Here is a 13,570-nt window from a genome sequence, read left to right as displayed (position 1 = left end):
AATGTCCAGGACTTCTATCCTGTTCCTGGTTCCTCTGACAATGGAAAATCTAAAAGGTACTCACCTCTACGGTTGGTGTCCCTACTGTCCCATTCCGAGCCCGAATCTCTTCGTCGGAGCGCGCTATTCAAAAACTTCGGTTTTTCTCCTCTCACCTCCCTCGGGGGTGACCCTCGTTTCGTAGATCTCATCGAGATCTACAAACGCGCAATTTGACGTTTTGCTCTCTCTAACGGTTTGGCCGGTAGAAGTCCTCATATTTGGAAAATGCGAAAAACCCCCTTTTCGAGAGTGGCGCCCCAAGTCGCGCAGTTTCCAAATTCGAATTAACTCCAGAATCCTATCGCCGCACGAACACGCTCCTCCACGTCTCCCGCGATCTCCCGAGAACCGCAAGAGGAAATCAGGTAACGTTTTCGAGTTACGAATTTTTTTTGATTTTTTCGTTTCTTGTGGCAGCTACCCCGACGCATGCCGTAGGAATTTTCTTAACTTTACCAGAAGTTGCGCTAATTATAGGAACCCCCCGAGCCGGAACGGCGACTTCCTAACTCGACCCGTATGGAAGAGGCGAATTTTCAAACGCGCCCGCGCACCTCGACGACGATGCTCCCCAGCCGCCCAGCGAAATTTCCCAGGTGCCAAATTCTCAGAATCGATACAAAATCGTCTCAAAAACGTCTCATAAAAATTTCGTCCAAATGACCGTACGAATTAAAAAATTAAAAATGAAAATTGAGTTAACGGTTGACTATACTATGTTGGTGCCAAATCCTATCAGAAGACACAGTCCCTTTCCCTTGTACTTGTAGTATTTGCTCAGCCTCCGTACTTCCGGTGGCGGAAGCGCTGCTGTCTCGTTCTCTCCCACGGAAAGTTTGCCGGCCACACTATTTTGGCCACAGCCACCATCAATTTTTGATTTACCAAACCGCTCCCTAGACCGCTCCCATTCGTAAATCAGAGTCTCTGCAGAATTAGGATAACCCTTGATAGGAGAGTTACCTATCCATGCTTCCTCTAAAAGGGCCACGTCTAGATTTTCTTCGTTTGACCTTGTGCACAGTCCGCTGGTGGCCGATTTCGCCCTGTGTAGGTTTACCTGTATCAATCTCATATCGGCCATTATGCGATATGGGGCTATCTTCTGTTTCTCTTGCGTCCACCGTAACGTAAATGAGGAGAGACGCCTCTTTCCTAACTCTGCCGGTGTCTTTGACCTTAACGAAAACCTTTGCCTTGACTTTGGTTGAGCGACGATCAAGGCTTGCTCGTTTGGTTGGGGCCATTGACCTTTCCTCGACGTTGAGTAACCATTTTAAAATGTGGTCGGTTGACTCTTCCGCCTCTCTCGGAAAGTGAGCCATGAACACGTTAGGCTTTGGAAGATCCTTTTCCTCCCGAAGCTCGTGTTGAGCTCCCTTCCACGGTGGGCTTTAATTGCGTACCCTCCGCAACTTTGATTAATTCACTTGTTTCTCCTAAGCCTGCTGAGGATTTTTTACCCGATGCTTCGCAGTCATCAAGTACCTAGTCTTCCTTCAGAGGGAGGGATCTTGGGTCCTCCAAGTGTCAGTTGGGAATAGGTACCTACAATAGGTCCCACGAGTGTTGGGGTTTTAAACGTTCATTGACAGCTTGCTTTTACCTCCAGAAGGCTAATTGAAACTGGAGGGTGCTCTGTACCCAGAATTCGCTGACAAGCGATCAAGCTCTCCCTTGTCTATGCAATCCTCGGCGCCAGCTGTTCCACCTTGACATGGATTTGATTCGCCTTACTGTCATTCGCCAATCTCCAGAGTTCCAAGATTAAAAAGGTCTTCCGTCAACTGCAAAGCAAAGCCTTCAAAAGTCCAAAGTTCCTAAAGATCTTCAAAAGTAATGTGTACTAGAGAAAACCGATTTTCAATGTTAGGGGTTCCACAATTTTAGAATTTGGAAATTTCGGAATTAAAGGTTTCCAAGCATTTCAATGGTTCCCGAGATGTGCAAAGACCATCAAAGAACTCCAGAGTTTTCCAATGGTTTCTAGAAAACTCAAACTTCTGAGACTACAAAATTCACTAAAAAAAAAGTTTGAGCTTAGGAATTCAGTTCAGAAATCAGAGATAACGTAGTCCTAGAGCCCAATTTAGGAGGAGTTAGCGTTTAAATTTGTTGACTATTCCTAATTAATTTTAAACATTCAGAATTTTAAGAGTCTAAAAAGGGTCAAAAATTCAACACTCGAAAATTAAAATTTGACACCCCAAATCTGAATTTCCAAATGCAACATCCAAAAGCTAATTTCCACAATTCAAGGTTAAAGATGCAAAGCTCAAAACTCAAGAATCAACGAATTCCAGGGTTTGGGAAGCTCAAATATCCAGAAATTTAAAAAAAATGAAATAGTTTAAAATTTATTTTTGAAACTATACACATTTAAACCGGGATGCGAAGATTCAAAAAGTGAGAAAATAAAAAGCCCAGTAGTAAAAAACGTAAACTATTCTTGAATTTGGAAATTTAGAGGGATCCAACCCCAGAATAGTCTGTGTCAAAAGGGACCAATCATTTCTGGTCTATATCCAATAGCTTTTATTCTGTGGCAATCTTCTCTGCATACCTAAACATAAGCATACAATAAAATTATGGCGAAAGGAATGTACCTACCTATGTTAGTGAAGCTCTCTGGTAGCTTTCGAAAATGATTAAAACTGTGACGCCCAAACCGCTTGGTGCTAATTTTGTTCCTTGACCTAGTCAGCTGAGTGAGTACTGACCTTTGGGTGTACAGAGTCCGCCTTTTGAACACCAAAATAAACGCCTGGATCCCGACTCTTAGTAGATGGCTAACCGACAACTCACCCGTGTGGTATTCACCTAAAATTTCACCCGTACACCCAAAGCTCTTTGGCAGTACTGTACCTTTGTGTTTCTCCAAGGTGCGAAGAGCGCATACCGAGTAGGCGTACGCGACCTTCCTCGCGAGATCGCCCACCAAAGCGTAATCGACGATTATGTTTTTTAAAGCCATCACGCCGACGTCGAATTTGAAAGCAATGTAGACCATTGCCTCAAAGAAGTTCTCCAAAACTGTACCCTCCGAGTTGAAGATCGTGTTCAGCTCAATCTTTTTGAAGAAGAAGTTGTTCAGTTTGTACCTCATGGGGCGACTCAGAAATCTGAAAACGCGCTGATTAAGCGAGCCGTTGTGAAGGGAGCTTACTCGCGTATGGATCTGGATCGATCCTTGTGATAAATGGCCTGACCGATGTTCCACAGTCTAAACCGGTGACGAATTTCGGCCCGTTTGTCCCAACTGTACAAAGTTTTCACCTCCCCCGTTTCCAAGGAGATGGTTTGTCCGTAATAGTGAAGGAGCTGGCTCTCGAATCCGGCGATATTGCTCTGAGTCTTCCGCTCGTTGATCTCGTGTAACGCTCGCATGGTGGCAAGAAACTTTGATACGTCGTCCTCGCTCGTTGAGCAAAAGAGGTAGTCGTCAACCGTTCTGTGGAGGAAATTGGTCGGCTTGTACAGATCGGCTAGGTGAGTCGAGTCCAGGTAACTCCTACAATAATAGTAAAGTCGAGGTCGCCATTGTCAATCCACCTACATGTATAGTTGGCACAGAGCGCTAGAAAAGCGGTCACCCTGGCACAAACCGCGGTTCCACCTCCACGTCTTCGGCTTACCTAGAGATTTTGAAACGTGTTGGAAATTCAGAATATTGCGAATGTGTGGGTAGCCTTTGGGAATATGGGAAATAACAGGATCAGTCAAGTTTTGGAAATACCGAATGGATTGGAAATATTAAGTGACTTCGGTTCACTCGGCACTGGTTTAAAATTGTCACTTTTCCATGCCTTCGACTCGTTCGGCAGGAAAATAGGCCTGTTATTAAATTTCAATGGTAAAGTGCGCCTTCTCTAGAAGTAGCCGGACAAGGCTTTTAAGACATTCAGAGCATTAAATCGTTTTGCAAAGTATTTGAAGGCCTTTGAAAGCATTAGACGATTTCATGCAAATGTTTCTCATAGGTCGATTCCTTTGGGAAAATTAAAATTACTTCAAACAAACTTAATATGCAAAGTCCTAAAATAAGCAAATCCAGTTTCAATTTAAAAGTAATACGTAAGAGCAGGTTTAAGCACAGAAATAGAATGCGAATATTCCACTGTGTCGATGTTAATTTTGCCCAATTTACTAACTAGGTTTTGTTGTCCGCAAATGCATCAATTGTCTATAAATTTTATGCCATACGACGTTATATGCAACATTTTATTTATCACACAAGGTGTTGACCAATGACGTCACTCAACTTTGAGAAACTTGCTTTTAACCAGTGGTTGTTGTTAGAGATCCGAAAAACGTTTATTTTTTTAATCACGTTTTTTAATTCAAAAGCGAATCTCCGACTCGAAAATGTTCCTTCGCGCGAATTTTATCACTTAATTGTTTCTCAACGACGTACTCAAATTTTAGGAAGTCTCTTTCTACTCGAAGGCATTTTCCGTGAAATAAGCCAACAATAACAAAATAATGTAGCGTGCCCCAATTGGTACTGACTCGCACTCGTAACTTCTGTAAGAATTTAATGTCGCGTACCTAACACAGTACGTGATCGCTCGCGAAAACCAGCTTAGAATGCTCTCTCAGATTTATTCTACTATTTCATTTTTGCCCAAGAAAAAAACCGAAATGGGAGTTTTTCCTGTATGCAATGGCCTCGACTAACGTACATTTTTAAAAGGCTCGGCTAAAACAGAACGGAGCGGAACATTTTGGTCACAAGAGCTCACTTTCCCCAACACGTTTATTGTTATCGCCAGACATACATTGGTTTACGTTCACTATGAAGCGGTATATGTGTAGATTTCCCTATGCTGAACAAAATATAAATTCAAGACCAAATTTATGAAATGACACAAGCGGCCATCTGTTACACAGGACGCATCAAAATCTTCCCTTTCAGGTTTGTATCAGGAGAATATAATGTGCGAAGAGGTATTACAGCACCTAATACCTAGGGTAATCGTCTGAAATAACCTGAAAACTTCTACTGGTTGCGAGGAGGGTAGATCAAATGAAAAGATACCCTTCTCCCATAAAAGGAATGTTGAACCCTTACTTTTAGTTGTAACCAGGAGTAGGTATATAATGGGCAGGGATGTAACCCTGATCCCAATTCTTATAGTATACGTCAGAAAAACTCTGCAACCTGCTTACTAATTTAAGTAACAAGCGGGAAAATATTGAAAACCTGTTTCGTCTGCCAGGGGAACATAGGCAAGAAACGGGTTATTAATTTGTATCTGGAGAATAAATGTGCGAGGATGGATGTCTGCTGCTAATACTTAGGGTAACTATCAGGTTGGGTCAGGATAACATAATGTCTCCCTATCCCTGCTCCTAATACTTATGGTAGTGTCAGAAAGATTCTGACACCTTTCTCTTGCTATCAGGTTTGCATGATAAATGAAGAGGTCACTTTCGAACGATAACGCGCGAAGACTTATTTCCGGTGCAACTACTTAAAGTAAGAGGCTGGACAATTTTTGATACTTCCCTGGATGCTACGAGAACATAGGCAACTTGTTTTACAAAGAAGTAGGAGTAAACTGTCAGTTTGTATCAGGAGAACATAATCTCGGGGTAGCTATGGTATAACTGTAAAAACAATTTTGCATATTTTCTATGGCCAGACAACACCTTACTTTGTTATGTGGTTTTGATTTCAATCAAGAGAACATAATGCGAGAGGAGCTATCCATGTTCCCAATACTTATAGTATCTATCAGGAAGATTCTGGCACCCTTCTTTTGCTATCAGGTGTGATAATGATTGGTGACTTTCTAACATCAGGAGCGATTTATATCTAATTTTCAGTTTCGCTTTATAGTTTGTGTGAGGAGAATATAATGCGCGAGGGTGTCTTTGCGAACTTAATACAGTATCCCACACGATTTTTTTGAGAATTTCTGGATATCAGAGACTTGTTTGCTTCTAATACGTAATAGACAAATTTTTGGCTAATAATGTACTACAGAGGAAGGTATTTTTGCTCTTAAAATCTGCCAGACATACTAAAAACTTCATCCGGCTACCAGGAACACATAATAAGTTGTGCTTTCTTTATTACGTCAGGAAAGTTTTCTCTGTCAAGTTTGTATTAATAGAACACAGTGTATGTAGGAAGGGGGGGGGGGGGGGGGGGTAAAGGTGATACTCAAAGATCCGTTAGGTAGTTCATCCCTAAGCATTTCCCACTCGGTCGCACCTCACCCCTCAATGAGAGATCTTGGAAGCTAAGTCAAGTTATCTATCAAAGGTTGATCACCACTGACCTGCTCCTAACAGATATGCCAAGACGAAGCTTAACGGCCGATCGCCTCCTGAGCAATCGTGACCAGACTAAATTCTGATTCCGTCAAATTTATTTTGCTCCTCCTCCTGACGAGGACTTTCGGAACTAAATAGTAATCTCAAAAGTTAAATATGTGGCGGTCTTCGAAATTAAGCCAGTGTAAAACTCAAAATTTGCTCACCGTTCAAAGTGCAATGTTCGATCGCCGTTCAAAGTCCAAAGGTTGGTCGCCGTTCAAAGTTTGCGCTAGGCATTTACTAGATAGCATTCTGGAAACGTTCAGGAAACTTGGGAAATATTTGGTACTCAACTGGTTTCAATAAATTTAGGAAATTTTTGGAATACCCAAATGTTGAAATGGAGATATCACCACTTACCATCTTTATCCTTGCCACAAATAACATATTGATTCTTGATATGATTGGTCAGATACGTACGAACATTACTCGAAATCTGCCCGCGCTCGTACAACCTCTCCAAGATGTAGCACATAAAATCTAGGATACACGCTCAGAGTAACCACAAAAAGAAACGAATTACCTATATTAATATTCCCAAACGCATCCTGAATGTCAATTTTGATCCCGTACACTTTTCCACCTCCCACTCGGTCCAGGTAATCCTTCCAGCAGCGAAACAGGTCCGTGGTTTTCGTTGCGGATAACTTTCGCGCGGCGTGACGTATGTCCCTCCCAATTTCGCGGGTAAACAGCTTCTCTTTGCGTCTCCTTGCCTTTCTACGGGTTAAAAGTGAGCACTTACGCGTAGATAACACGAAGCATACGTTTGAGGGGTTAGCCTAACTATCAGCCTAAACCGTTCCGGATCAAAGTATCCACTCTTTGGCTTTATTTGTAGCGCGCCCAATGGTCTTGAGGGGGAGTTAGAAGGGAGGAGGTGGCCTTTCTTCAATAGCAAGTTGATCACCTTTTGTCGGTAGGATGACCAAAGGGTTTTGGGCACCAATTCCAGTTCGTACTTGTCTCCCTTCTTCACAACGGTATACGCCTGGAGAATTAGGGGTTTTACGATTTTTTCGAGCAACCTCACTTGCCCCTAAAACGAGACTTAACTCAAGAGGTAAAGCTTGAACTTTTTTACCTGGCACAGGTATCGCCGACAGATCTTCGCGGGAGTGGTACGCACCAGGTCGCTGAGCCAGGGAACCGTGTTCAAGTTGTAGCCAATGACGAGCTGCCTAACGTAGATGCACTCAAATTCAGATTGCGTTAAAATTAGTTTAACAACATCGTAGAACAATTTGCGATGACGTCGGTTGCCAAAGTAGGCCGTGGGTATCACCTCGTCAAGTGTTTTGAGGAAATTGCGCGGCTTTCGGTTTTTCCTCAGGAACCTTTTGGCTCTCTCGGAAATTTCGGTCAAAATTTCGCGATATTTCTGAAACTGAAACTGATAGTATAATAAAGGGCTTAAAACTCGAGGTAGTACTTACGTGCTTGTGTGAGAAGCGTACGTTTTTTGTGGACAGCAAACGTTTTGAGGCTGACAGAGACAGTTGATAGTACGGAGACTGTTTTGACTGAAATAAACGATTCGCTGAATTATTCTCCGATTTAGAATTACATACTTGAACGTACATTTAATTATGTACAATTAATTATGAATGAAATTTGTCCTTAAATAGATTGATTTTAAAACACACCAGCCCTGAAGTCAGTTTTCACTTCGACGTAAACACGATTCAATTTGCTTATACAGCAAACAAAAAAATTCTGGACCATTCTCGAATACACATGTCATATTTCCCAAAAAGAGTTCGTCACATCCAAATTCATTCCTTATCGCCGGTAACTAATCGTATATCGAGTTGGTGGCGACCTGATGGCGCCCCGATGTCGCCCTGAAAATATTCGCTACAATACTATTCAGGCAGATCACATGCAATAGATGCACGTGAGATTCCATATGATCTAGTTGGTAATAGAATCTGAATTATTAGATGATTAATTAACATGGATCGGGTGATTTCACACAATTCAGATCATTCCATTCATGATTCATATTCAAAAAAATGATGATAAATTCGATTCAAACGATTCCAGTGATTTTGATGGTTCAGGTGGTTCGCAGGATCCAAAAGGCTCAGATCCACATCTTCAATTGTGAAACAGAGTATTCAAATGGTCCATGCCGGAGATCGATTAAGATCATTCATGTGATACAGGTGCTCCCAGTAGTTCAAATGTATATCCGAATTTGAGTTTTAATCCGAATCTGGGTTTGGTAGCGAATATGGGATTGAATTATCTGATTTTAACCTTGAGGCTGGCCTGATATCCATACTGTATCTGTGAGTAGGCCATGGCCCAGTCTGCCTATAAATCTGTGGCGTACCTTCTGAATCTGAATCCCAGCTAGAAACTAAACCTGTTTAATACTGCGCCTAACTTTTGGTGCTGAGAGTTGCCTAGGAGTGAATCCAAAATTTCAAAACTCGCCCAGATCTAGACTTTCATTTGGATCTGGACAAGACTAGATACTGGGTTTGAATCTTAATCTGCATATTTTTTTTAATCTGGTTCTTAAATTGGGTCTGTATTTCAATTTGAAATTGTAACCAATCGAAATGCGAATCTTACGTCTGGATCTGACTACAACCGTTCGATCCGATGTTAATCCCGATTTAAATCTTGATTTTCCACCTGAATTAGGATCTGGATTTGAGTTTGTACCTACCTAGGATGCCTTGCCTTACACTAAGAATCTGGGTTTACGTCAAGTCTGTGGTTTGAAATTCAAGCCCTAATTGAGGTTCAGTCCAGATCTTCGGATTTTTCGGATTCTTCTGATTCTTCGGATTCTGCGGATTTTCGGGATTCTTCGGATTCTCCAGATTCCTCAGATTCTTCTTTTCTTCAGACTCCTAAGACCCTCCAGGCCATTCAGATCATTCAGATTCCTCATATTCCTTGGATCCCTCCGATTCCTCTGATTCCTCCGATTCCCGTGATTCTTCAGGTTCCACTGATTCCTTCAGAGTCCATCAGATTCCTCAGATTCCTCAAATCCCTCAGATTCCTCAGTTTCCTCAGATTCCTTCATATTCCTTCAGATTCCTTCATATTCATTCATATTCATTCCTTCATATTCCTTCGTATTCCTTCATACTCCTTCATATTCGTTCAAATTCGTTCAGATTCGTTTAGATTCCTTCGGATTCCTTCGGATTACTTCAGATTTCTTCGGATTCCTTCAGATTTCTACACATTTTTCAGATTCCTTAAAATTTCTCCAGACTTCATCAGATTCCTTCAGGTAGATTCAGGTTCGTACAGCCTCCTTCAGGTTCCTTAAAATTCATTCACATTCCTCACATTAATTCACGTTCCCTCACATCCTTCAGATTGTATACTCATCAGATTTTTCGGATTTTTCGAATTCTTGTGATTCTTCGGATTCTACAGATCCTCCAGATTCTCCAGCTGCTCCAGATGCTCCAGATTCTCCAAATTCTCCAGATTCTTCATTTCTTCAGACTCCTAAGACCCTTCAGGTCATTCAGATCATTCAGATTCCTCAAATTCCTTAGATCCCACAGATTCCTCAGGTTCCTCAGATTCCTCTGATCCCTCAGATTCCGCGAATTCCTCGGATTCCTCAAATTCCTCAGATTCCTCAGGTTCCTCAGATTCCGGAGATTCCGTAGATTCCTCCGATTCCTCAGGTGCCTCAGATTCCTCGGATTCCTCAGATTTGTTTGACAAAATCAAGCGATAAATCTGAACTCATGTCCAAATGACAAATACCACGCAAAAGCGATCGATTAAATTTAATAATCCTTGACATCCAATCAATACTGTCATTCACTTCAATTAACACACAAGAACACATACGCCAAACCGATGGTGCTTCGATCAAAATTAAGGCGCGTATTTGAATAACTGAACACCTGCGTTATACGCACACTTGCTTATATACACTAATTAGCTTTATATAGAGATAACGAACTCTTATCGCACTGACCGGAGATAAGCTTTTACAATACCAACACGCAATTATTGCAAATGATTAAACTTAATCTTTTGGCACGTAGTTTAAATTTACAATAACAAATAAAAATAAACAAAGCGATTATTTAAACAAGAACAACACGAAAAACAGTAATAGTCCTGAAATTAACTTGGCAAAAGAGGGGAATTATAGAGGTGACAGAGAGGAAAGAAGAAACGGCAAGATATAGAAGAAGAAGATGAAGTAACAAAGAAAAAGGACTAGAGAGAACAGAGATTAAGAGAACTGTAGAGGAAAAAGTTGGAGTTGGAGGGAATAATTAACAGTAAAAGAGGATGGGGTGGGGGGTAAGAAAAGAGATAGAAATGGAATAAAAGTGGAGATGATTAACATGAAGATCATGTTTTGGAATGTGGTGGGGATAGCAATTAAAAACGTACAATTCTGGGACTTGGTAAAAGATTATGATCTTGTGGAGATGGTGGAAGAAGATAGAAGAAAAGAACTGAGGGAAAATAAAGAAAAGAACTGAGGGAAAATAAAGAAAAGAATATCGACGAACCATTCCAAGAAGATGGATTTTATAAAGGGAAGCACAAAAGACGGCGTATTAATAGGGGTAAAAAATCGATAAAAGAATGAGGAGAGGAAGTGAAAAAGAATGAAGGCATACGGGAAAGACAAGTGAAAGAGGAGGGGAAAAGAATTAGAGTGATAATTACATAAAACAGAGAAGAAATGAAAGAGTTAAAAAATGAAATAGAAAATATGGTAGATGAAAGGGTGAAGGGGCTAATATTAGGGGGAGATTAAAACAGAAAAGTGAATATAGGAAAATAAAAGGTAGAGATGAGAAGAGCAGCACAAGATCGAAAGCCAAGAGATAAAGAATGCAACAAGGAGGGATTAACAGAAAAGGGATGAAGAATATTAAACGGAAATATGAAGGAAGATAGGGACCGCAAATACGCATACCTACATGTGGGAAAAAGAGAGGTGGGTAATTTATTACATACGAGCACACGAAAAAATACTGGAAGAAACAAAAGAATTTAAGGGACAGTGACAGCTACTGGAACTGATCCTAAAAGGGAAGATACACAGATCAACAAATGCAAAGATACAAAGACAAAAAGAGATAAGTACAGATAAGGGCAAATCGCACAGTGCAGACAAATAAAAAGCAACTAAGGGAACAAAAAGAAGAATAGAATACAGTTCAGAAAGGGAAGTGGAAAGATATGAAGGAGAGTATTAAAAGGCAATAATATGAAACGGAAAAGAGAGATAACAGATAGGAATGATGGTACAGAGAGTGTGCCGAAGTAAGACCCAGATACACAACAGTGATAGAAAAAGGATGGAAAGAAGAGATAGGAGGAAGAATGAAGATAATTATAATGACGAAGAAATTAGGGACATAAAAACAGGGAGGGTGATAACCAGAGAAAAAGGGAGAAACATACTAAGTGGAGGAGAAATACAAGGAGGAGACAGGAAACGGCCCTTATCAAGGTAGTATAAGGAACGGAGAAAGAAGTTATGATACGGAAAGATGGAAGGGGGAAGGAGTTCTGAACAATAAAAGGACTGAAACAGGAATGTACACTTAGCTTTATTTAACATTTACTTAAGTGATATGGAGAAAATATCCAGACGGGGTCAAGATAGAGGAATCGCGGTTGGATGACGTCGGGACACAGGGAGGAGAGGATTGTTTCTTTTTATTTATTGCTAGCGATGGATTTTAGCAATATTAAATTTGTACTTTGCAAAGCAAATATGTAGGTACTCTATCCCGCACCAGATCAGGTTACCGTTAACGAAACAGACGACATTCAAGGAATTTTGCACTGCATACACAAGCAACATTTAATAATGTTAAGGACTCACCTTTTTCTGCATGGTTTACGTTCTGAAGGGAAGATCAACTAAACCAAACGCGTTCTACGCTAACTCTAGGTAGGTACCTCCATCAAGTTGTAAGACGACTATCCTGCAACCCTAGCATAATTCACAATGAGCGTCATTCATTCGTTTAGGCTGAAAAAGGAGATTAGTCGTATTGTATGTACAAAGACGAGAACAAGGCGCCAACTGAGTCTAAGGGTCCGACTACACCGCACCTGCCGCGGTCGGTCAACTAAGGAAACCGTTCGTATTGTATAGTGATATAGTCAGAACGTGAAATGGGCAGGTATTGAATTTTAAGATTAAGATAAAATTATGAGAGGGGCGCCTTTTACACTTTCTTTCTTTAAAGATAATGTACGATTGATTAAAGAATACCCACCCGTAAAATTAATTATTAAATTGATTTAATTACGTAATTAATTACTAATGTTCACTGAATCTAACACTATTAACGAGAAACTAAATTAAAATGGTTTAAATAGATTAATTTGTAACACTAATTATTGTTGTCGAAAGGTCTAGAAAACATGATTTTTCACAGAAATAAAGAGTCATATCCGCTCTCATTTCTGGTCGCCGGTGACTAATCCTTTATCGACTTGATAGCGCCTTCATGTCGCTCTAGAAAATTCGCTAAAATACCTTCAGAAACTAGTAGAACTGCAGAGACCACAGTAAAATTAATATCAGAAACAACATGCACTGCGAGAACTACAGCAATCACAAAAACGAAAGCAATAATCACACCGCACAGAAACCAATTCATTAGTGTTAAAAAATTCTTCCAAACAAATATTGTTCGTGGTGTAATGTAAACTAATTGTTTTGACGATTGTACGCCGAGGTGAGTCACTTTAGGCAGTTTTTTTGAATGAGTGCTTTGTTCTGTAGTTGACTCCGGACATTTCCAGCGCCTTTGAGTCGCGGTTTAATGTTAAATTTTATCTTTGTTCTGATTAACGGCGCGAGATCATTGGAGAATTCGGACATTGCTGAATTAGCAGGTTCACGAATGTGGTGAGTGAGCTATGTGTAAATTATTATATATTTAATTTAATTAATCAATGCTGAATGAAAAGAAATTACCTTCCCTTATTGACCGACCTATCGTACGGTTTAGTTTCTATTCGCAAACGAAATTACCACAATATTAAAACAAAGCCTTCGCCATTACTTCTCGCGCGTTTTACAAAATATCCATTAAACACGCTTAAAAACGAAATAATAACAATCGAAAGTAAAAATTAGGCTAAAACAAGAGAAACTACGGGAGTTGCTGGAAGATTGGAGATAGTAGAGATTTAGATCAATTAGAAGAACTAGAGAAAATAAGTA

The 13,570-nt window shown here is 40.5% G+C and overlaps 1 protein-coding gene across 2 annotated transcripts; it reads right to left on the bottom strand.

The window, feature by feature from the left end:
- Positions 1 to 2,434: 2,434 nt before the first annotated feature.
- LOC116180929 lies at positions 2,435 to 12,340 on the bottom strand. Of its 2 annotated transcripts, XM_031501114.1 has the most exons (11): positions 12,215 to 12,340; positions 7,803 to 7,889; positions 7,451 to 7,753; positions 7,134 to 7,405; positions 6,890 to 7,086; positions 6,727 to 6,846; positions 3,599 to 3,677; positions 3,209 to 3,553; positions 2,908 to 3,164; positions 2,653 to 2,862; positions 2,435 to 2,605 (listed from the first exon to the last, which is right to left on the bottom strand). In XM_031501114.1, exons 1-11 carry the CDS (start codon positions 12,224 to 12,226, stop codon positions 2,562 to 2,564), a joined length of 1,926 nt encoding a protein of 641 aa, XP_031356974.1. In that variant the 5' UTR covers positions 12,227 to 12,340; the 3' UTR covers positions 2,435 to 2,561. The 2 variants fall into 2 exon arrangements, with proteins under 2 accessions (XP_031356974.1, XP_031356973.1); XM_031501113.1 differs by lacking the exon at positions 12,215 to 12,340 and having other exon boundaries at positions 7,803 to 8,280.
- Between the last annotated feature and the right edge of the window lie 1,230 nt (positions 12,341 to 13,570).

The sequence above is a fragment of the Photinus pyralis genome, unplaced genomic scaffold (assembly GCF_008802855.1).
Source record: "Photinus pyralis isolate 1611_PpyrPB1 unplaced genomic scaffold, Ppyr1.3 Ppyr1.4_LG9, whole genome shotgun sequence".
Taxonomy (NCBI): domain Eukaryota; kingdom Metazoa; phylum Arthropoda; class Insecta; order Coleoptera; family Lampyridae; genus Photinus; species Photinus pyralis.
Note: the sequence above shows the minus strand (reverse complement) of the source record. Positions and strands in the feature narration are given on the sequence as shown.

Excerpts from the sequence above, each read along its gene's own strand:
- LOC116180929 (XM_031501113.1), bottom strand. The coding sequence starts at position 7,949 with ATGTACGTTCAAGTATGTAATTCTAAATCGGAGAATAATTCAGCGAAT. Across the intron at positions 7,406-7,450 it reads GTCGGCGATACCTGTGCCAG|GGGCAAGTGAGGTTGCTCGA; the intron begins GTAAAAAAGTTC and ends GTCTCGTTTTAG. Across the intron at positions 3,165-3,208 it reads CGATCCAGATCCATACGCGA|ATTTCTGAGTCGCCCCATGA; the intron begins GTAAGCTCCCTT and ends GCGCGTTTTCAG.